The following is a 24,161-nucleotide window of genomic DNA, read 5'->3' as shown; positions in this document are numbered from 1 at the left end:
AAATCGATATTGCAAGCACGCAGCCACATACGGCGGACCAGCACCTTCCACCGAGAATCCTCGAGAGGTTCTTTATTTTTTCTTTTTTTTGCGGGGGGCTTCGGAAGGTGATGGTGATGAAAAAGGACCACCGGATTGATAGAATATGCTTTCGCCAGGGGGATGATGGTGGTCCACCAGTTGATCACCGATGAAGGTTGTAAAAATTGAATCAACATCCCGCACAGCAGATGCTCACGAGAGGGCTTGTGCGGGCGGTTCTTCCTCTGCGATTCTGTGATCAGGTTTCGTTTTTGGGGGTTTTTGTGAAAGGACCTTAGGCATTCGAGTAGATCCCATGTGATTGTGGTGACACATGACAGCATTTTAAGTACTTGAGCAATAACCGGCATTGAATGTTATGGTAAATCGTCTTGTTTCGAGGGAAGGAATAGAATACGATATCTTTAGGAAGTAACCAATAATCTGACTTACATCACAAAGCGATAAAAGTGAGTCTAAGTACCCTTCAACTTATGCTAAAGCCACAATTGCTGTGTACGGGTGCCTTTACCGAGATAACAAGCGAAATCCTCCGTCGACGAGCACTCATAGAACAACCTGAGAATCACACCTAGACGGTACTCAGTCAGCTGTTGGTCCACTGGTCTTCCGCAATCTCATCGTGAGTGGCGATAACTACTTTACCACCGCCACCGTGGGCGTTACCACCCAGACCGAAAAGCACAAATCATTGTTCAACGAGTCAGCACGAGCCGGTTGTCTATCGCGTCTAAACGAGTTTTTTTGTTTTCAACTCGAAATCAATCCGCGAGTGACCGCGCCAGTGCTGCCCCAATTTGCACAATCATCTTGGACCGCGGCTTATTGTCATTCGCACGAGCTGACGAGGATCTCTCTCACGGTAGCCTTGCCCGTGCCGGACGGTCCTATCAGCGCGTTATCAAACTAAATGAGATAAACGGATCGTGCTTGAGGAGACGGCTCCCATGCTCTCAGGACGGTGCTGTATAAAACATAAGCACCCGATTGGCAACGCTGTTCAGTTCAACCCGAACTCGGTCTCCTATTGCAGCAGTGTTCTACTTGCGGACCGGCAATGAAGGCGCCATCAAAAGCATCCGTTGTGTGTCTTGTCTTAGTGATAGCGGTGTTCGAGAGTGGAGCGGTGTCGGGTTATCGCATACTAGGGTTCAACACGAGCCCCAGCCGGTCCCATGTGATCGTTCAGGATGCACTGATGAAAGAGCTGGCACGCCGTGGCCACCAGGTGACGATGATTAGCCCGTACAAGGAGCCAGAAACGGTGCCCAACTATCGCAAGATAACGATCCCCATCGAATCGTGGAGCAAAGGTATGAGCACCAGAATGACTTTCATTCGCGGAGGGGACTCTCATTTTGTTTCCCTTTTTTCCACAGATTTCGGCAGCAAAATGTTCACCAACAGTAACTCTAAGGTGGAAATGTTCAAAAGTATGCCACTGATGTTGAAGGCAGCATCGGATGCGGTTAACAATACAATCAGATCACCAGAAGTGCAAAGCGTATTGCGGGAGAAGGAAGGATACGATCTCCTTATCACGGGAATTATGAGTGACGCCGCGCTTGGGCTGGCCACAGCACTCAGCTGTCCAACGGTGGTGGTTTGCCCGAACGCGGCGATGCCATTCGTGAATTCGATGGTTGGCAATCCGTCACCGATTGGCATCGTGGCGAGTATGATGGTCGGCCTTTCCTCTCCCATGACCTTTTGGGGGCGTGTGGCCAACATTCCCGGATTCTTCTTCGATGAGCTGTTTGGCATCTTCTGGCAGAGCTACCAGCGAGAGGTTTATAAGTGAGTTCATTCATTCATTCATCGATTGTACTAACTCTTCTAACACTACATCTTCTCCCCTGGCAGTAACCTCTTCCCTTCCGATCGCTATCCAACGTATGATGAGGCGAGAAAGAACGTGTCCCTTGTATTCCTCAACCATCACGTCTCGAAGGGTAACCCAAGGCCTTACGTACCGGCAATGGTGGAGGTCGGTGGGCTACAGATCAAGGAGAAACCTTCACCCCTCCCAGAAGACATCCGCCAGTGGATCGAGGGAGCAAAGCACGGTGTCATCTTCTTCAGTCTCGGCACCAACCTTCTCAGCTCATCGATGCCACCGGAGAAACTGGATGCCATCCTGGGCACCTTCCGGAAGCTAAAACAACGCATCATCTGGAAGTGGGACTCACAGGATATGCCCAACAAACCGGACAACGTGCTGCTACGCGATTGGCTCCCACAGGATGACATTCTGGCCCATCCCAACGTGCGGCTCTTCATCATGCACGGTGGTCTCGGGGGGATCGCCGAGTCACTGTTCCATGGTGTGCCACTCGTCGGTATACCGATGTTCGGTGATCAGCCAGCCAACTTGGCCAAAGTTCAAAAAGAAGGTTGGGTTTATGTGCTCGAGTTTAAGGATCTTACGGAGCAGACGCTCACCGTGGCGATCGACGCGGTACTGAACGATGGTAGCTTCAAGGAGAACGTGCAACGTCTGGCACAACTGTACCGTGATCGGCCCCAGAGTGCCATGGACACGGCCGTCTACTGGACGGAGTATGTGATCCGGCATCAGGGAGCAACGCATCTTCGGTACCCAGGAGTCGATATGGTCATCTGGGAACGGTACGCACTCGATGCGATCGCATTCTGGTGTGCAGTGATCTACGCGTTGTGTAAGTTTGTCGCATTCACGTGCCGTCGTCTCTGTTGTCGGAGAGCGAAAGGCGCGAAACTCAAAAAGCAATAGTGGAAGTAGCAGAGTATGTACAGTAGAATAACCTAGAAGTATTAACATTACGATCGACTCCCCAACGAACAATGCGAAGAAGAATTGACAAAGACGGTATGAACCAATTTATTATGCGCAAAACGTATCCATCACACGCATTTGACAGCTAGCAATCAACGAAGTGGATGGCATTTGTCACACAAATCCACAGTTTTATCCTTTTACGACTTAATTATACATTCTGCTCAATCGTGCCATTCCATACTCCACCGAGTTACCGGCTGACGAAAAGGCCTTCTAGCGTGTAGCCGCAACCCAAATATACATGATAAATGATTCCCTAATTCCAGGAGGGAGACCTCCGCATGTGTTCCTCAGACGTTATTATGGCGCGCCGTAAATGAAAATCCCGCGAGACCGGTTTCGCCTGACGCCGCGAAGTCACATCCATCGCAAATAGATCTGCGGCAATAAAAAGAGAGGCCACTACGCACAACGTGGGCCTTAAATTGAAGCATAATATTGGCAATAAGACGCCATAAGAACGATCCATTCGAGGAGTCGAAGCAATAAAGAACTCCAAAGTCCAAACCTATCAAACCGATGGCTAACACATTCTCGCTATTCGGCTTTTCGGTCCACTCGGTGTCCACTTAGCATACGTAATGATCTGTCATGCTGGTTGGCTGTATGATATTTGACGACTGGCTGGTCAGCGAAGCGATTGACATCGGTCGCACGTCTCTCGAGAGAGAACAATCCGGTTTCTAGAGTCTTCCTAGAGGACCATTTGGCTTATGATTTGGCTTTCCAATCCCCAGCAGCAGCAGCAGCACCGTAAACATAGATATCTTACCTTAGCCGTCGTTCTTATCGGAACGGGCAAAGAACTAGGCGAGCGGTTAATATCCGATAATTCTGTCAACACAATTCTATTCGTGTACCACACTGTGTGTATCGTTTGCGCCAGCAACCAAATGGAGTTCAATAACCTGCCCCCTCTAGAAGCGTCACTTCAACTCCCATCGGACTGGGACTTTCACAGCGAGTTAGTGGTCGATTCGGATGCATTGTTTATGATGATGGTGGCGTGTACAAAACCAGCTGCCAGCCAGGTCCCTCGGTTGCGTGCCGCGTCAGTCATTTCGATGTGAATCGATTGGATATCGAACAGCGCAGTAAACGCGTCAAATCCGCGACCTAACGGTTCCTGTGGTGGCAAGAAATGACCTCGATCCGGAGGGAGAGAAGCAACAAAATCTCAAAGAACACACAATAGTCAAGTGCAGAAATTTACATATCAACAGAACACGAGTCAGGGCGTCGACTATTCGCCCAAAAAAGAAAGTCCAACATCATCATGCTCTCGATGGTGATGTCGACGATAATGGGGATCACACCAGCGAGCGATAAAACCGAAAAGCTAAAACCATCAGCGAGCTTCACAACTTGATTGTTCCAATTTGGGGCTCAGCTGAATGCGCCAGATCGTCTCATCGGCGTAGCACCAGAGACGACGATGATACTCGCGATCTGAACCAAGCTAATTAACTCCAACTATCGATAAAAGTTGGTCCACCGTCCAGCGCCACTGAATGGCCACTGTTACACAACCTTACCTGCTACCACCGTAACCCCCTTTGATTGTCGAGTTAGCATCTCAAGTTAGATTGAGTTGGGGTTGAGGTTCTTGATGGTCGGTGATTTGGATTAGCGCCAGCCTGGAAAGGATGATGGTTCTTACCTGGGTTGAGAATGGGAGAGAATAGAGACATTGGGAAGCATAAAAATCAAATCATATATCACAGTGAAGCGACCATAATAATGGCATGCACTCGACGAGTTGTTTTGTGTACGGTTGCTTCGATCGGCATTCTAGAAGCCCAAAGGTTCTCCAATAAAGTGCTGCTCCCGGAGACAATAAAACAGTTCTCCTGCTGGCAGCTGACCACCGAACGACGAGTTCAGTGACCTGACTTTCTAACTACATTCTCTCGAGCGGGCACAAAGAACCCACGACAAGGTTCATGTGTCGCTGGTCTGTCGAAATTTCCACCGGGCCATAACCACCGCGGCCACCTCTCGCAGACACTTGGGGGCCACCTCTGCTGCTGCTGCTGCTGCTGCTGCTGCTGCTGCTGCTGCTGCTCCACTCCAAATGCATTCACTTAACGACCAGTATGGGCGCGCGCGGGCACACACCTTCTCAACATTCTGATTTACTTTGATTTTTTACAACCACCCGGGGGGAAACCACCAGTACCCCCCAAGGCACCAGTTCCCTGGAGTCTTCATAGTTGCGTATATCGCGAGAGCGTTACGATCGTTAATTTCGGACACAACAGCACACAGAGAACGGTGTTTGACTGTCTGGTAACGAAAGAGGTTACGAGCCCTCCGCCGCGCGAGAAGAAAAAGAATTTTTGATAAAAGCCACTGAACTCACGCGAGATGGTCAGTGAAGCGCGAAAAACCGTTGGGCTCCACTTGGGGTCCAAAAACCAGCGAGGAAGCTTTGTGCGAAAAAAAAAGAACAAGAAAAACTGCCGCGATTAAACGGAGACCCCTCTCTAAGACCACCGGACCAAAAAGGGTGAGGTCTTCCTCCAACCTCCATCAGTTGTTTAATGAGTTTTCCACGAATTACGCCCAATGTTCCGCCCAGAACAAAAAACACTACGAGTACCAACCACACCAACGTGCGTCACAGACAAATAAAAGTGTAAATTAATGGAAACCAATGGCCACGACGATGACGACGACGGATTGTGATAATTTTTGGGCCTCTCAAAGACGAAACCAACATCAAGTTTATGAGCGATTACGAGCCAAGCGAGTGGGTAAGACCATCCATGGCTTTATGACTGGCCACCTCTGGCTCACGCCCCTCCACAAAAATGCCGTTTTGGGAGTGCGGCCATTTCCAATGTTGATACACAATTGTCATTGCGCACCGTCACGCCACCAGCCCTCTCCGGAACGTTTTACAGAACGGAGTGACGTGCGCGAAGACTTTGTCCGACCATCCGACAAATGGAACACAAAGTCGCCCCATGAACAGCATCGATTCTCACACCAACAGCAACCCGAAGAAAAAAAAACTGCATGAAAACATGCGATGAAGAGTCCCACGGCCTCCGAGAGCTCCAGGGGACAAATGAACCCAGGGTTCTTCACCATGCGGGGTCCAGTGGATGCGATCTTCGCGTGTTCGCGCGCGAAGGATCTGTGAGGTGGAAGTAATGTAACAGAAATTATCTCTCCTCTCGAGCAACCCGCGCATTAATCCTCATTTCGCTCCCATTCCATTCCTTCCACTCCCGCTCTGGTTGTGGCTTCTTCGAGCTCGAGCTGATCCAGTTCTGGGTGAGGTCGGTTCCTTCATCGTCGTTCGCTCGTGTCCAATCGGTGGGCCATTTGTAACTGTCTCCCTGGTGGTGGCAAGATGGTGGATGGCGCGGCTGCTACAGTGCGCTCCACAAGCCACAAACTGTAAATCGTAATCGAACACGAAGAGACGCGATGTGATGCCAGCGACCTGGTACCGCGGATCTGGAGCACCTCGCGAAGAATCCAAATCAAGAGCGCGATACGAACGAGTTCAATGACCATCATCTCGTGGTGGTGGTGGTGGTACCGATTAAGATGAACTTTAAGCACCAGACCGACCGATGCACCCAATGATGCCAATCGCCCGTTACGGCGCGCACGTGGAGCAGCATAAATAAGACACACTCCTGCTCGAGGATCATGCCGCGCGGCGCCGGCTTCGCTATCATTAGGCGTAATACAATCAATTTACATTCCACTTCCACTAATTGTCTTCCTTTAAGGTCCCGGGGTCCGGTGAGTGAGTGAAATCGATTGGTCCCGTGGGGAGCACTCTAGCGTACGGCATGTTTTGCAGATATTCAGGCGGAAAGGAATCGGAAATTATAGATTTAAGATGCTGCGCCTTGTTTAAGCCCGGTGCTTTTGCGATAACGGTGCACACATACAAGCACACACTCGACTTCTCGGTTCGCTGACAGCGGTTTAATCCAAGATAAGCCCTCGGGGGCAGCGGCAACAAAACAAAGCGAACAGTTACTGTAACTACCCCCTTCTATGGTCCATCGATTGCCCCTCCAAAAAAAAATGGAAAAAGCGGGGTTTCGCTGAGTAATTACTGTAAATAGCATCTGCAAAAAGGTATCTTTCAAATCGCGATGAGTTACCGCTGTCACCACTGGCACAAGTTCGCCGGATCTCGCGTTTCTTCGCATGTTTCTGAAGCAAAAAGGTTGCCACAAACAAAACATAACCAGCCACGTCCCGCGTTCAGTTGCAGCAGCAGCAGCAGACAACCGATGGACCAACTCTTGGTTCGCTAAATGAAATATTCAAAGCAATTTAAACGAGAGCCTCATCGCGGCTCCCTCGAAGACGACGATGACGACGAAGGTCATCTGGGGGCGGTCTTGAGGCGTAGGTTCGTAGTATTTCGAAAGCGCGACCGCGAGAGAGTCTTTAAGGAACCTTGAACATAGGGCTCTCCCTGGTATGAGTGTAGGTAATCGGTATCTGCAATTGCGTCGTCGTCGCTGCCGTATGAAGTTGCCGGACTGACAGTCTCTTCAAATCGAGTTCCTTCCTTCCTCAATTGCCAGCAACAATACAATCTATACTCGAATTCGAGCAAGAGAAACGATCAGTTTCGACAGCAACATAACGGCGATTAATAATTCCTTCCTCCATGAGTCCAATTCGTCACTCCACAGCATAGAACTGTTCGCCATTGTAATGTTGTAGTAGTTTGCTTCCCAAAAAAAAATCACCTTCATCGTCGCACCAACAACGAAGTCCAATTCACATAATGTGCGCAATTTGAAACGATGCAGACTATGAAATTATGTAGCAGCACCGCTTTTTCGCCACTCAACAACAGCAGCAAACTCGAGCTCGAGATTCATTATGAGCCAAATGGGCTCCCTCCCTTCTCGATAAATGTCTCGAGCTAACGCAGCATCTCAACAAGCAGCGCCCCACCCGAGAGAAGGTGGTGATGGTGGTGGTCAATGTATGCAAAAGAGAAAAGATTTCTTTGCACAATTCAGTGATGGCGCACCTCACGGCGGTGGGGATCACGCCGTCATCAGCGAGAGGAGAGCCCGTTCCGATTCAATTATGCATTCGTAATTAACGAACCACGGCGGGAGGGAGGTGCTGGGCGGAGAAAGAGAGAGATTTTCACTTAAACTCCTCTCGCTCCTGGTGCCATTATGATCCAAAATGGCCAGCTTTCCACCAATTAAAAGAAGCAGCAGCAGCAGCAGCAGCATCATTCCGAGTGAAGGGACAACGAGCCTAGCAGTTTTAATCATTTCTGCAACGCACATTCCTATATGATTGAGGGGCGGGGGCATGCGGACAGCATCACTCAGTCGCTGATGCATCCCGAGGCTGGAAGGAAGACATGACCGCCCCGAGCTGATAAGTGATGATTAGGATAGGGAAAAGTGGAAAATAAAAAGACGCCAACAGTACGACGTATCAGCAGCAGCAGCAGCAGTGCTGGAGAGATTATCGATGGCTTGCGGAGCAGCGCGCGAACCGCCAATTTAGAATCGAATTAAACGCATCCCCGCCCAGCCGTGGCCCCGTTACCACATGTCAAGAACAGCTGCACCCAACTCCCAGCTTCCAAGAGAGTTTGAGTTCGAGTTCGAGAACGTTCGAACGTTCCCATAAAACGCATCACGCGATTGAGGAGCGAGGGAGAACCAATCAGAAAATTATGATTGACGTTCGTGCACGTCTGCCCGCCCCTGGTGCTGGATTTTCAATCCGTTGCTGGAAAATCGAAACATCGCCACCAAGCCCAACCACCATCGCTCGGACCGAGCGAAGCAGCATGGGGTTGTGGTCCTTCTGCATCATGCAAGAACAAGAACCACGAGGAAAATTGGTTCGCGACGTCTTAGAGAGCCTGTTGCTGATTGCTTTTCAAACCCCCTCATCTCACCGACAGCGACGAGGCGAGAGCGCAAACCCCTTCTTCTTTCGGTGTTCAATTCGATGCAGCTACGCAGCCAGCTTCAGCAGCTACGGCCGAGCAGAGTCATCGATCGAGATACGGTTTCACTTATCTTTAAAAAAAAATGAAAAACAACACCGTCTTATGAGAGTGAAAAGCCGCTGCTGGCTGGCTCGTAATTTCATTCCATCTCCCTCTCTATCGAGATGATGATCAGGTGAAACTGTGTGGAGGGAAAATGCGTGCGAATAGTTTTGCGGATGCGAGCGCGTTGATGGTGGTTGCGGTTGTCGCGGCATAGCGCGGACTCCAAACTGTTTGATAGTCAAATGACGGAGGGAACTAAGGGAGGAAAAAAGAGATAGAAGTAAATTAATAAACCCCACTAGGGGCGAGGGAAAGCCTCTTCACCAAGCCAAAACCTTTTTGGGAAAACTAGAATTTTCCTATCACACCAAAGCCTGTCTTGCGTGTCTTTCTCGTAGCTTTTGATTCAATTTATTGGCAGGTGAGACGACTCCGCTCCAGGTGATGATGATGATGGGGTTGAACTGGGTTGTACACTAATCAGAGAGCGCCGCGTGTGCCTTCTTTTCGATTTCGCCCCATTGATGCCGGGCCGGTGATAGGCCTCATCAGGGGGGAAAAGAGTGTTCGACATGTTTTTGGGGGATAGAAAGCGGTGGCAACAAACACTGAACTGCGCACTACACCGCTTGTAGTAAGCCTCTCTAGGCTCCAGGCTCTTCAAAAAACAGCGATAGCGGGTGCGAAAAGAAGGGAAAAGTTGGAAAGGTGAATGGCGCGCTACATTTTCTCACGATTCTCCTTCTTTTGTTTCTCCCCTTTTCCGCTCCTGGGGATGGGATTTGATTAAGTCGCGTTGACGCGTTTACCACCGTGAGATTCGCCGCCTGTTTAGCATATTTTAGGTTTCAGGAAAGGCAAACCCCTCGGAAAGCCCCAATCAGCGACACCTAGCGAGTTGAAGGGATGCTAAAAAAAAACATGCCATAAAGAAACCGTTTATATGACATTGACTCTTGTAATTTAGAGTAACACCTGGAAGTAGGTCCCAACGGTGATATTAATTCCGCCCTTCCTGTCTCGCCACACAAACGTACAATTAGTGTTAACATCTTTCGAAGCGCCAAACCTCGGCGGAAATCCCCGTTACAACATCAATAAGACAAGCGCTCGCCCTTGGGGTATCGTGTATCAAGCGAGAGGTAAGAATTTCGATCCAAACACGGTAAATGATGACTTCAACTTCACAAGCTGTTTGTTCTATGTTCATTATTATTCCTTTATGCTTCGGGGGCTTTCACTCTCTTCTTCTCTCCTTCTTCTCCTTTCCTTTTGAGCATGATTGACTTCTTTCTGGGTCCTCTAATGGTTCCACCATTCGTTTCGTTCCTCCAAACACTCCAACGCGGCCAATACCTAGGAAGTTGTTAGCACAACGCGATCTTGCGCTGCTGCGTAACTGCCAGAAGCGATCACTAATAATATAAAAACCGCAAGTGATTAATCATGACTATTGTTTTCAACATCGAACATCCAGCGCTGCCGCTGCTTCTTCTTCTGCTTCTGTGCCTCATCTTCTTCTAATTAACAAACGCACTACGCCGCGGTCACGTCGCTATACATCATACGACGCGCTGGCCGCCATTCTTTCGCCTGTTCTCACGACAACTCGCCGCCCCCGCGGGGGGAGAGTCTTTCATCTTGCGGTTTTGTCGTCGCGTCAAGATGACATCCAACCATCGACCGACCGGCCGCTTCGTCGCTTCTTCGTTTGCTTTCTCGCTATCTTTCGCTAAGATTAAGGAGAGGCTTGGTTTGAGGAGGTACCTTGGCTCTCTTCACGCGAGCCCCACTTCTGCATTCTGTGCTCGTAGTATATGTATAAATTATAATTATCCACATCAACGGCGGACCGGTCATCCGTGAACGCCATTATGTTCCGCACGTTAATCATCAGCTACGCACAACAGAATGCTCCGTTAGGTGCACCCTCCCCCAACTATAGCGTCGTCTTGAGACGGTTTGAGGGCTTGGACTTGGACCATTTTACAATCGAAACATTTAACATCTCCTAACTACTGCACCTAACTACTAACATCGAACGTCTATGCACAAAAGCGTTTAAGTCTAGCACAAGGGACACGCGCACACAAAATACATACACACATACATGCGGAAATGAGTATTCGGAACAGTCTTGGGCAAGGACACGGTCAGCATCATATCCCGTCGTTGGCGTCTGCAGTTAACAATGCGGTTACACTAAAACAAAACAATAACGTTTACAACATACAAGTCTAAACCGTAACTCCGGGGCCGACCCGTGTGCCCGTGTGTGTGTGTGTCAGAAGATGCCGCAGCGTTTCTGCAGCGGTTTACGCTTCATCGATGGCCTCGTCAGGGTGATCGTGTTGTTGCTGGTGGCGGCTTTCGACTGAAACGTCGGACTAAAGGCACTGATCGTCGGCTGGCAGAGCGGGGCCGACTGGCTGTACTGTTGCTTCATCTGCTGGTGGCACTTGGTCGCCAGGTACCGGAACACGGTCGCCACATTGACGTCCTCCTTGACCGACGTTCGGATTAACCGGCAGCCGAGCTGGTGGGCGAGCGCTTCCGCCTCATCGAACGACACCACGGCCTGATCCATCAGGTCGATCTTGTTCTGGACTAGCACGGTCGGTATCTCGCTGCACTCGTTCTCCACCTTCACCTTCCACTCCCGGATCGCCTCGTACGACGCCCGGTCCGTCGTGCTGAACGTGAGGACGCAAGCTTGGGCCCCCCGGTAGTACGCCTTCGTGATGGCATCGAACTCCTCCTGGCCGGCCGTATCCCACAGCATGATCCGCACGTCCTCACCGTCGATCTCGATCTGCCGCTCGAGAAAGTCCACCCCGATCGTCTTCTTGTAGTCCTTGGTGTAGATGCCCTTGCAGTACCGCTGCACCATGGACGTTTTGCCCACGCCACCATTGCCGACCACGATCACCTTCAGCGCAATCTCGAGCTCTTCTTCGAGCATTTTTGGGCGGCGGAACGGATGGATTTGGTCGACTACCGAGTGCGAACTGGTGGTGATTGGAGCCTTCTCGATGATCGATCGAAACCAGGATCAACAGCAGGATGCCGTGCCGATTGTGTGCACTTCTATCAGCTGCGTGCTAGTGATGCGTCTCATAGCGTCTTCGGTTTGTTGTGATTGTTACCCCTTTCTAACTAGACATTTTAATCAGCTGCAAGCAATGCAACAGACAACAGCCTGATCAAAGTTTTAGTTACAAAACGCAAACACACAGTATAGGAAACTAGCAAGTTGTAGTGAGTGGTACAAGTGCCTCAGTAGTCTAGCGTCTCTTGCATACTAGTCCAGCAGTAGGTCGGCAAAGTCAAACCTAGTCAGTACGTCAGGACATGTCGGGATCGGCAACCTGCAAATTTCAAACACATACAACGATTATTTATAATGCTTCAGGCCACTAGAGAGCAAGTAAGACAGAGAGAGATAGAGGAAGTCTAGGTCTAAAAGTCCAAAGGTCTACAGATAGAGAGTGGTTATAGGCGCCGTAGAGTAAGGGTTTAGTACGTATATACAATGAAACTACCTTCTAAACGCATTTATATCAAAAGGTTATCGTACGTTAATTCTAAGTTAAAACTATGAGCATTACTACGAAAAAGTCTGAAAAATAGAAAAGCCAATTCATCACAAAACCAACCAGTCTTCTAACCATCATTTCATCGATCAATACAGTACGCAGCGAACATCCCATGCTGCCGTAAAACCACATCTTCAAAGCGGTGCACCACCGTACGAGAAACATCAGTCAGCTCAGGGGCTGAAGTTTGATCAATCGCACTCCACCACCGCGCGCGCCAGCAATCGACTGCATAAATAACGCATAAGTTAGGAGCACCCAGCTTGCACTGCTTTAACGAGCCCCGCCGTTGCTTTCCTAGTGGTACCGATCTTCAGACAGACCGGTGGCGCAGTATCATCGCTCAACCTTTCCGTCTTCGCTGCTGCACATTTGTACCCTTTCTCACTTATTACGCGCCATCAGCTGCGAGATGGAGCGCAGCACAAGTGGCAAAACGTTCTACAATAACCGAAACAAACCATCAGAGACAACATAACGCTCAACGCTGAAGTGGAACTGAACTGAGGTAGTGGCGGCTTTCAGGAGACAGCAGCAGCGCAGTAGCAGCAAAAAAAAATAGCGGAGAAAAAAACAAACGATCCACCGTGCGGTGATGCTTCTTGAAGCGCAAAACATGGCGCATTTGCATAACATATGAAGGGGAAGCAACGATGGGGACAAAGCAGATTCATTAACACAGAAAGTTATGCATAATCTATGTTTGTGCCTCCGTGTATGTTTGGGGCGGGGGTGTGTGTGCATCGAGGAGTCAGCTTTAGTTTGCGAGCCTCGACAGCTCAACATGCATAGTCCGTCCCGTTTGGACATCATCACCCTGCCGAGCCGAGACGAGCATGCTGATGATGCTCAACAGTAGCAGGAGAGGGGCACACTGATTTCCAGGTTTCATTATTTTCTCAAGACGCGATAAGCGAAGGATTTGAGTGGAATTTCAATGAAGCGCCACCACCAACGTGTGTCTGCCACACTCTTTCGCTCACATGCATTGCACATCCCTGGGTTCAGGCGAATTATCCTTTTTGCAGGCACCACCATCCGATCCATGCCCTTCTGCTGGTGTAATTCGTAAGCACAGCTGGCGTGTGATCATCATCGCGCACCCAGCGTACCCAGTGTACCCAGTAGACAGGAAAATTGATCGAAACAATTGATTTGGCGGAATGCATAAATCATAAGCCCGCGTTCGCAGCGACGCCGATGACTGGCATCAGCATCACGAAAGTCACGACGCCATCGTTCGTTGGTGCCATTTTCCACTTCATCGGACCCAGTGCTCGTTATGTGTTTGAGCTCGGCGGCCATAACGCAACACAATCGTGGCCACAAAACATTCTTCCACACTGGTGCTTCTTCTTCTTCTGCGCCGCCTGTAAGAAGTTTTGAATAAATTCCATAACCACATCGTTAAAACGTGCCCCACAGAGTGAGCGAGCGAACGAAGAAGCTCCACCTCGTATGGATGGCGGTATGGAAAATTGATGCCAATGTTGCGCCCGGGCCCGAGTACAGAAATTTGATTTGCTAATCTTTCTAACCACCTCTACACGGGGCGAGGGGGCAGGGATCGCGCGAGAATGGCAAATTGGATACAATTAACCTTTACTCCTGCTCCGCACGCATTGGCGAACGGGCTCGCCTCGCTGTCGACTTCTATTGCAATTTGTTGACGACTATTGGTGTACTCAATCCTTTGTTGAATTGCGTTTAGTTGATCGTTCCACCTCAACTCCTCCACCTTTATGTTGAAAAGATTTTTGGAAGAACGAGGAGGGATAAAAAGCAAAATTATGTTTCCAAATAAACATAAATCATTCCTCTCCACTCCATCCCCCTTACGAATCGCACCGATAATGCGAGTTTCGCATTTCAGCAGCCTGCCTGACTGACTGACTTACTGACAGAGGCTTGTCTTCTCTCATCCACTCGCATCATCTGCTTAGGTGCCACCATTGCTTCGCGTCCATCAAACTTTGGTCGTTCGTGTGTCTCGTGCATGAGTAATAGCTGAACACCGTGTGTTGGGGGGCCGCGCACACGTGCAGATGATGCTGGTTGCTGGTCCAATTCGAAGGTTCTTCCCATCAGAAGACGTCAACGACAGCAACGACGACGACGATGACAACGACAACGAAAACGATGACACCCATGAGACATGCGGCTGCATGCAGTTCTCACAAGTGAAGCGAAGTTGAAGTTGCCCCATCCGCCGGGGCAGCTGTAACTAACTGCCGGCAGCATCAACTCGTCATCAACCGGCGGGCGTGTGTGCGATGATGGCGGTTTTGTGCGAAAGAAAAACTTACTGCCGCTGTTTCCCCCCACCAGCCCTAGACAAAAGCCCCCCGGAAAAAAGAGGAAGAGGAAGATTTGCTTTTCCAACATTGTTTAGGGAGTCGCTTTTCATCAAGACGCCGTGACACCGGGCCGGCACAGAGGTGAGGATAATACGTGAGGAAGGGGGGCCACAGCACATGCAAACAGCCTCCAGTCACGGCACGTCATCATGTATCTCTAATTAAATTTCTTCCAAAAAGATGCAAGCAGCCGAGAGATGCATCCCCCCGGTCATGTGTAATAAGGTCGCAAAATGCACCGCAGGCTGCTTGTTCCACAGGTGCACCCTTCGTGGACCTCAAAAGATGAGACTGATTATGGTTATTATAAAAGATCAAATAGGAACACAGGGTGAGGGTGAGCTTGAACCGGCGGAAAGTAGTCCATGAGCTCTTTTCACTATCTTATTTTCATTATCCCAACAGTTTCATCGTCAGGCGAAAACAGATCTGAAATTTCGCACCCAACGTTCCTGAAGATGCAATTTCCACAAAAGATCATGTCTAGAAGCACCTCATTGGGATAATTTTGGGCGATCAATTCTGGAAACTCAGTAAAACCAAGGGACAAACGAGACAATGACGCGTGAGAGAGAGAGAGAGCAAAGGACCTCTTCGCCAGCACAGTCGATGTCTAATTAAAGCTATATATAGAGCAGAACGGTCGCATCAAGCCGTTCCATCCATCCATCCATCCATCCATCACCTGTGACTATGTGACTCCAAGACACTCACTTGGTGTCGCAAATCTCGCATCTCCATTCAACGACCCGAATGATTCAATGCGTCCTCCGTCTCTGCGGCGAGATCGCGTGTCGTCAATTCTAGCACCTCCAAGAATGGCCGACTGCCGCCGCCCCTTGGACGGATGGGAATGGTTGCCATGGTTGTCTCGACTTCTCGTCCGACCGACACCAATTGGCAGCAATCGGGGCGCGGCACACGCGCCGAGACACATCCAACTGTCAGCATGACGGATGATGTCAAGTTCAATGGCACATCTCAAGGAGCGACCTGCGGCAGCAAGACCACTTTGTAGCACACCCGGCAACGGTGACACTTCATCTCGATCGCCCTGTCGTGTGCCCGACCCGGTTTTTTTGTCTCCAATCGCCAATGAGACATAGGGAAATTCGGATGAAACACACGAATGCCAAAGTCTACCTTTTTTTTTCGTCCGAATGAACCTCAACACACAAGTTACAGTAAAAGCTGTCGCTGGAACACTGGGCGCTACTACATACCAGGACGAAATAGAGGAGCATGATTATCATTAACGTTCTGGCGAGGGAGCCAAGGACATGCCAAGGAACGCACTGATACCGCTGTCAACCGTTTGGTAAGAGTTCGTACCACGTAGAACCTAACGCCGACAGTTTCACAAGAAAATTGCACCAACCGGCGTCTGTTACCAGGACAACTCTGGATCTTGCCGACAGTCCGAGGTTGTCGACGATAAAACTAAAGATTGCAAACCTTGAAGCCCATGTTCGCACGAAATGATAAAGATATTCGCCGTCCGGTTGACGTCGTCGTGCGAGAGGCAAAAGGGTGGAAACAAATAATACTGCCAGCTCCTACAGTACGCCACGACGTTGGGTGTGTATCAAGGGACAAAGAAAGATATCGCCTTGCTGCTGCGTGCCCCCGGTGTATTTTGTATTTTGTAAACCCCTTTATTCCTCTTCTTGGGTATTTGCCGTTCGCTGTTGGTTCTGGTTTTTGTGATATTCGCGCTGTGTCCCCAGTCCCGGACCGGATGATAATGAAATTAACTAAATGTCTACCTCACGATGCTACCAGCTCCCAACGATGGCCATAAAATTATACAATCGCGAAGTCATGTGAATCCTTGTCCAAAAGAATTAATGTGCCCAGGCCACGGTCCCCGTTTGATGCCGTGCTGCGGAAAACGTGGCGCTGCCACAAGAAGCAGCCGACAACACAATCACCATTCAGTTTCCATTCCCTTTTCTTGCAGGTTAGTTGTCGAAGTTATCGGTTTCGGATCGACATAGAGAGAAGAGTCAGAGAGCGAAGATATAGAAACCGGTAACGCATGTTATAAGTTCATTTCCTTTTCGATCGATATCCATTCTCGCTTTAAACTCGTCTTCGCTCGTGGACGATCAATGACGCAATTTCATCTCGCAGCCGGAGCCACCGCACTGCTCGCAACGAATTCACAAAAATGATGCTGCCTTCCAATCCTTCGGGCTTTTCCTTCCAACGTTCAAATCCAACTTCTCGCCAGTTTTCCACCATCAACTTCTCTCGAATGAAAGGGTAAAAGGGAATAAGAAGAGTCACAAAAAGGAGAAGAACTTGAGCGAAAAACATCAGAACGCTCTCCCCGTCCCTCAACCGGTCATGTTCGTCCGTATCGCCACAAAAGCCACACTACTAATTATCTTTTGCAACCTCGTGGCCTCAACCATCGCCATCGCGAAGGGTGGTGACGCGACGGAACGGTGATTCCGTTTACGAAAACATGCACCACACCAAACCACTTCGAGCACCCAATCCTCTCAACCAACGGCCACATTTGCTCCTATTTCCAACAAGAGACAGACGGACACAGAGAGCCATTCTTCATTCCATGTTCTCGTCATCGCCTCTGGATTGGGGTTTTGGTTTTCATAAAAAAGAATAAAAGATGCACGCAACAACTGGACAAACACAACAGCAGGGATAGTGTGTCTTCTGCTTCTCTCCATTTTGTTACTTTGCTTGATTGGTTCTTTTGGACCAACCAAAGACCATTATCGATACCGAGGAGTCCGAACCGGCCAGCGGGGCCAAGGCGAAACTCCATTCAACAGCAATTCGTTCGCAGAAACGCGTCAGCTGCAGGTTACCGTGGCTGTCGATTGCGCCCCTGTGCTAGTGTTTTCCACGGTGGTAGATGATGGAAAACCCTGAGCGAAAGGGCTCCAACGAACTTCTCTCAACTCGTGGTCCTCAGTCGCTACGCAGTTACTGTAATGCGATTGTGAAATTTAATCCCAACTGTTCTCTCTCTCTCTCTCCCTCGAAATCATCTCAGCACTTCGAGATGCAACGACGCGCAACGCACAGACAGACGAACTTGTTCGCTCGAAAACCTCGTAAAGACGTTGTCGATCGACAGAAAGATGGCAAAGGACCCAGAGGGCTGGCCTTAGTCTGAACAGACATCAGAAGGGGGCATCTCGTCTCCGGCTGCCGAGAATTTAGTATTCAAATCAGACGCGGCGCGATCCTAACGGCACGCCCTGCCCTGGTATCTGACGCGTGTCTGTCGCGAGTAAGCTTAACGCAATTTCAACGAGTCAAAACCCTTTAAGAAGGAGCTCGGCGTGATGGTGGAGCATTCGTTGGTGCGCTGAAAGTATCGTAAGATAATTGGTCCATAGAATTGGCTGTCGCACTGCAGTAGTGGGGAGCACTTCGAATGGAATGGAACCACTAGCGAATGATGTATTTTGAAGCCGAGAAGCACAACCACAGGACAGACCAGAGATGCATCTCCTGGTGCGATGGGTTGGTTCTGGTCGGTGGCTTCGTTTTGCCAAAGAAAGGCGGCAGAGAATGGCGATCAAGAGTCGAGTGGAAGGTCCATCATCATCATAACCATCTCCATTACCTTCAGTTTCTCATTAATCATTGCCCACGGTCAGTCATTGTTGTCCTTACGAACGGGTGCTTCGTATCTGGAAAACCCTAAGAGAAGAAGCGCAGCCAATGTCCGCGCCCAGATGAGGAGTCCATGGACGTAGCAGCGATGACGATCTCCTGCTCCGTAGACAATTAGGTTGAAATATTGGATTCTTTAAATAGCAAACACCTGCGGTGGCATGCAGTGCGACCCGAGGTGCCTGTTGCGCCAATCAGCACTGCTGCTGTAGATTCGTATCGGAACGACTCATTTGCGCGGCACAATTTGTTGCTTATCGCTGACACGCTGCTGACGATCTCTGGAGTGTTGTCCCGGTGTCTTGCCTCGGTGAATAAAGATAGATCCCGGGTCCTGATCCCGGGGGTTGGAAAGGAACGGGCGGATCTAGGAAGATAAGAGTCAAAGTCTCCCACTCAATTCCGAAATGCTGCTCGCGCCGTTTCGCGCCGATAAAAAATGGGGGGAAGTCCGTAACCACGTTAATGAGCAGAGCAACGCGCTCATTAGCAAATGAATCAATTTTGCGTTCCCAGGCGCCCGAAAAACGCACGAATGGAAGTCACGAACGATGGGAAGTGGAGATGGTGCACTAGAGATGCTCTACAAAGCAGCTCGCTTCGTGTACCAGCACCAGGCCATCGTCGGAAGGGTGGAATTTCTTTTTTTTTTTTTAAATTTCCAATCCAATCGAGATGCATCCCCCCGGGACGTCTTTGCGCCATCAATTATTTTGTACAAAACTTAACTCGCTTCTGCTCATCGTTATTATCAGCGCCATTCCATCGCCACCGCACTTACAATGCTTATCAAATAGGACACACAATGGGGAATAGTGGATGATGTGGAGGAGGAGCAGCACAGCAGGGGTATATGCATGGGAGCACGAATGCATCCCATGATCGCTCGGCGCTCTTGCTCTTTTTCAGGTTTTTCCACCACGCAGTCAGAGGCTCGTTATAATTGTCAGGTACTCAGGTGTTTAATGTAACATTCCATGCAAATCTTCCACCGGAAACCGTTTGTCAATACCTTCCGGATGACGATGTGTTCTTTCAGTGACAAACTTCAGGGCATCTGTTCACTTCAAGATGATTATTTAAACAATTCAGCCAATAGTCATCAGAGCAGAAAAGGCCATGACACAAAGACTGCAAAGAGACTTTACAGCTTAATGCCACGATGCATTGGCAATCGGATCGGTAAATATTGTTTCATTAAATATTTCGATTGCTGGTGCTACGGAGCTCGCAAAGGCAAACATAGCTTGGCGTTCACTAAAGCAAACCAAACCAAAACCCAAAAAAAAATCAACCAAACACTACGCGTTCCTTCGTATTTGCCCTGGCTGTCGTTGCACAATCAGAGTAATATTTGCTTGAGGCGTGACATGCTCAACACCTGCGCTCAGTGCGCTACCTCACCGGTGACTACATTCCTTGCAGAGACAGACAGGTTACTCCAGCAGTAGCAGCATACCAGGCGAAAATGATGAAACGTGTTTCTTAAGCACAGCAGCAGCAGCACATGACGCCATCAAGGTCGAGCGCAGCCAGCAGCAGCAGGAGCTTGGTTGCATTGAAATGGATCCTTGCTAGGTGAGGGCGCCCCAATCCTGCAGCCATTATCTTCGTCAGTCCGATCTCATAACTCTCGCAACTGGGTTGCATGGAACCATTCCACGCGAGACAACGCAAGCTCTGTATTTTGCTTTCTTTCTTTTCTTTAACTCCTTTCCTTAGCTTCTACTGCTCCACAGAATGAAGATAAAGCATTATTGAACGCGTGATTGCATTGCTCGACGATTGCCCGTCGCCCATTCCCGCGTACGATGCACCCAGCGATCATGTTACCGAAATGGATTGATATCAGACTTCAGAGGCTGGCTTAATGGTTCGCGGACAACGCGAACGCTGTCTGGTGGCGGTCGCAATCGACAGCCGATTACTTGGAACTGCCATCAATAGCAGAGAAAACCCTTCTCTGCGGCACCGAGAGACATGATTGATGCCTCAAAAGGAACGATGAGATGCCCCGTAGATGGTCATCATCATGTGGGTCGCCAAGAAGGAGCCTGTCTAACTGTGTCATCTGTGCTGGTCATGTATCATCGCTGCGTACAGCTTGTTGTGATCATTACCTCTTCGTAGCATTAAGCTCTTTCATTTCCTAGAAGTCCACAAAATCGGACAAGAAGAAATGGTTTCATGGAAAATTGAATTCAAGATTAGTATTCCGAAACTTCTTCTCCGAAATGTCAATTTGAAAAGCAAATCTAGTACCCTCTCGAATCCGGTGGAGCTCCTAAACGCAGTCCCGTTACGTACGTCATTGGAATGGCTGTTGTTTTAAGGAACTTCTGAGCCTCCTCGCTCTCTCCCTCTCCTGCCTCTCCAATAGACGTCACTGTGAATCGTGAGGTATGTACTTACAGCGCCAACTTCACTAATGATATGATTAGGAAGTCGTTCCGGTTCGGACGCAACCCGACCTGACCCTTGACATCCGCAGTCCCACCTGATGTTGGATCGATAAAATCGATTTCCACATTAATTTGTCGACCAAAAATAGAAGAGCAATGGGATGGGGGGGAGGACCGCGTGTAAGCAAACTATTAAAGCAGCAGAACCTCCCAAGCCTGTGGCCATAAATTGGCCTAAAAGGCTAGGCTTCCAGGCCATCAACTGGATCCGCAAAACCGTAAATCCCATGCCACAAATTGTGGCAATAAATATTCAATTACCGCGAAGCGCGCGACGAGCGACGACTATCCTTATCTGCTGAGGATGTAGGGTTGCTTTAAGAGAATGGGGAGAAGGCGTCCGCCTTTTGATGTGACCTTGGCCAAGCGTCAAGCGGTGTTCCGCGTTATGAGCCAATCGATCAAACAGAATCCTCTCCACGAGCCCAAAAAGCTTTTCCTTCCCGCCGGGGGGTGGAAAACAGAATGCAAAACGAGAAAAACACAAGCGTTGACCTCCTTTTGTCGGAGTGTCGGCCAAATGTTGCAGGACGACCAGCAGCAAATGCTGACAAAAATGCCTGGCATGACGACACATCTTGCACGTTCCGGCTCGCTGGCACGAGAATTCGATTTCCAGCAATCGATCGGGATTTGATTCTCGCGTTCCTGCTCCACTGCTGGCACGCCGGGGCAACTAGTCGGATTCTCGGATGACAATCGGTGCTGATCGAATGCCATCACCAAAAGGCATGAGGAGAAGCGCCACAGAAGGAGTGAGTGAGTCGATCAAGCGAGAATCGGTTTTGCAGAATTCAATCAACTCCAAATTGCGCTTTCGTGGACATTCGAAACGATATCGCTCCCTTTTCACCCCTATTAGCATATTGGCTGTAAAGCATAGTAAACTGGCAGCATAAAAACAACCTTTTCCAGAACTGCTGACGCTCTGACGCTGGAGGCTATAAAAAATGTCCGAAAAGTAATGCCTTTAATGGAGCTCCGTCCCCGTCCGCTAAAAAGAAAGCTGCTGCGCATTTCATTAGACGCACGCGAAAGACGCAGAATGGCGCCTCGGAAAGCCCGGAAAATTCGGGGAAAACACACAATTCCTCGGCTGAATAAATCATGCGCCGAACTCCTGCAACGCCGCCCAGCTGCTGTGCAACAACAACAAGTGCATGGTAGATTCCAAAACATCGACCAACCGACCAACCGAAAACGACCTTCGCGGGGACCCTGGGGGGAAATTAAAAGAAGGAAATTTCCCTGGCTCACCTTGATACTCGCGAACACAACCGTCCATCGTGATGAAGGAACGTGAGCAGCAGCGGCAACAGTAGCAGCGGAGTGAAAAAACGAGGAAAATTTCAAGAAAAAAGCATGCTTGGGGTGGTTCGGTTTCGGTTATGTTTTGGTTTTTTCCAATGGCGCGCACGTGACGCATCCAAACCAGCCAACACACCAAGCCAATCAATTGCAAACCACCAACCAACCAACCAACCGACAAACCGACCAACCGGTACCGCGTGTGCGCTGGTGTGTTGCTGGTGCAGAATTTTCCGGGGTCGTGACGCTGGGGCTCGTTTGGATTAAATTTTCATAACCGTCAGCTCAATCAGCACAGCGCCGACAGGAACGGTAGCAGGGTTGATGGTCGAGGCCCCGATCCTGGAGCGAAACCCAAAAACCCAAATTCAATTGGCCACCAGGAGGCGAAGGATGCGGCGGACGCGATGGTGCGCCCGGTTTTGGGACGGTTTGCCTTGAACGCTTTTCACGGTCACACACAAGCGCGCTCGCTCGCTCGCTCGCTCTCTCTGGTATGTATGTTTGCGGAAAACTCGGGGAGGCGCAAGGAAAAACGCCAAAACAGCTGTTGTTTGCAAGGGATGAGCGTGGGGAAAATGGCGAGAAAATGGAACGGGAACGAAAACGCGAAGGAGCGAGTGTTCTCGACACCAAACACGCCCGGAAACGAACACAGCACGTGATGGCGATGTTTCTGGCGGTGTTGCGCTGTGAGCTCACTGTCTGGGTCCGTTTGGTTTCGTTTGTTGGTAAGCAATGATGCCAATCAATCCAGTATTGTTGTTGAGTTTGGAACCTAATGATTTCCTTCTGGATCGAATAGAGAATTGCTTGAGATTCTTGCGTTTCTTTTCAAGTATGTTAGAATGTGGAATTTTCCCGGTGCTTTCGGTTTAACAAACGAAAACGAAAAAAAAACTCTTTACGGGTCCTGAAAATTTGAAATCCCAATCCAAAGGTCATAAATCTCTCGCAACTTAGTCCCGGTGTTCGAGCGACGAGCAAAAGTGGAATGTTAAAAACACTTCTCGTTTGGAAAACCCCCGGGTTTTGGGTTGACCTTCGCCCATTTTTCTCCCCCAAACGAACCGTACCCCCCCCCCCCCTATTGGAAGCTTAAAAAGGACGAAAGAAGGATTAAGGTGTAAGACTGACTCTGGAGTAAGGACCACCACCACCGTGAGGCGCTAGAAGGAGCGAAAAAGGAAAATCATTGAAGCTAACTAACCCAACACCCGAGACCAAGAGAGAGAGAGAGAAAAAGAGGTCAAGGTGGAAAACACCCTGTCTGGAAGGAGGCCAAGAAAAAGAAAGGGAGTGCAGCGAGGATTTCCATCCCATCGAAAAGTCCAAAAACCCAAATACCGCAAAAAGGGCTCTCTAGTGACGCGGTGTGCCCGGTCAGGAGAGAGAGAAAAGGGAGGATAGTGTCAAAGGTAGCAAAAAGGTGGCCGCTGGAAAATTGGAGCTTTTACTACCTTCCCCCCCCCCCCCCCCCCCCCCCTGTCATGGCGATGTTGTACGCTACCTGTTTGGGTTGAGTTTCCACGAAGGAAGGAAGCTTCTTGGTCGAAGCTGGTCTTCTTGCTGGTGCCAGACGCAACGGGGACAGGCAAATCCTCCGTACAGCTCTCGAGTGTGGTCGATAGACGATTCTCCGGTAAAAAAAAACCACTGAGGCAGGTGAGTGAGGCAGTGATAGTGACAGCGTGCTCCTTGTCTCTTCTACTCAACCACATGTATTACGTGGGCGAGAGAGACCGTGCGCTTGGTTTTTGGGATGGAAGGATTATCTGTTGCGCTTCGTGCGCTATTTCTGCCTCGTTGTCGTCGAAGTTGTCGTAAAGGATTGCACCTTCATTGAGCACTACGTCTGGTATTTGGTGCACTTCAAATACTACACAGAGGCACTAGGCAGAGACA

At 49.6% G+C, this 24,161-nt stretch overlaps 3 protein-coding genes across 4 annotated transcripts in view; 1 reads left to right on the top strand and 2 right to left on the bottom strand.

The window, feature by feature from the left end:
* Positions 1–24,161, bottom strand: part of LOC126574561 (protein yippee-like) — a 77,447-nt gene that overhangs the window by 22,069 nt on the left and 31,217 nt on the right. Inside the window, exon 1 of one of the 2 annotated variants that reach the window (XM_050234827.1) lies at positions 23,767–23,883. The exons of the other annotated variant lie outside the window; for it this stretch is intronic. The gene's annotated coding sequence lies outside the window, so the exon portion shown is untranslated. Of the gene's footprint in view, positions 1–23,766; positions 23,884–24,161 lie in introns of those variants that run through there. 2 annotated transcript variants of the gene reach the window in all.
* On the top strand, positions 1,064–3,120 carry LOC126574557 (UDP-glycosyltransferase UGT5-like). The gene is made up of 3 exons (XM_050234822.1): positions 1,064–1,355; positions 1,422–1,839; positions 1,906–3,120. The coding sequence occupies exons 1-3, from the start codon at positions 1,100–1,102 to the stop codon at positions 2,792–2,794; spliced, it is 1,563 nt and encodes a 520-aa protein (XP_050090779.1). The 5' UTR covers positions 1,064–1,099; the 3' UTR covers positions 2,795–3,120.
* On the bottom strand, positions 10,200–23,901 carry LOC126574560 (ras-related protein Rab-23). Its single transcript, XM_050234825.1, has 2 exons — positions 23,767–23,901; positions 10,200–12,247 (listed from the first exon to the last, which is right to left on the bottom strand). The coding sequence occupies exon 2, from the start codon at positions 11,839–11,841 to the stop codon at positions 11,164–11,166; it is 678 nt and encodes a 225-aa protein (XP_050090782.1). The 5' UTR covers positions 11,842–12,247; positions 23,767–23,901; the 3' UTR covers positions 10,200–11,163.

Source organism: Anopheles aquasalis, chromosome 3 (assembly GCF_943734665.1).
Source record: "Anopheles aquasalis chromosome 3, idAnoAquaMG_Q_19, whole genome shotgun sequence".
In the NCBI taxonomy this organism is placed as follows: Eukaryota; Metazoa; Arthropoda; class Insecta; order Diptera; family Culicidae; genus Anopheles; species Anopheles aquasalis.
Note: the sequence above shows the minus strand (reverse complement) of the source record. Positions and strands in the feature narration are given on the sequence as shown.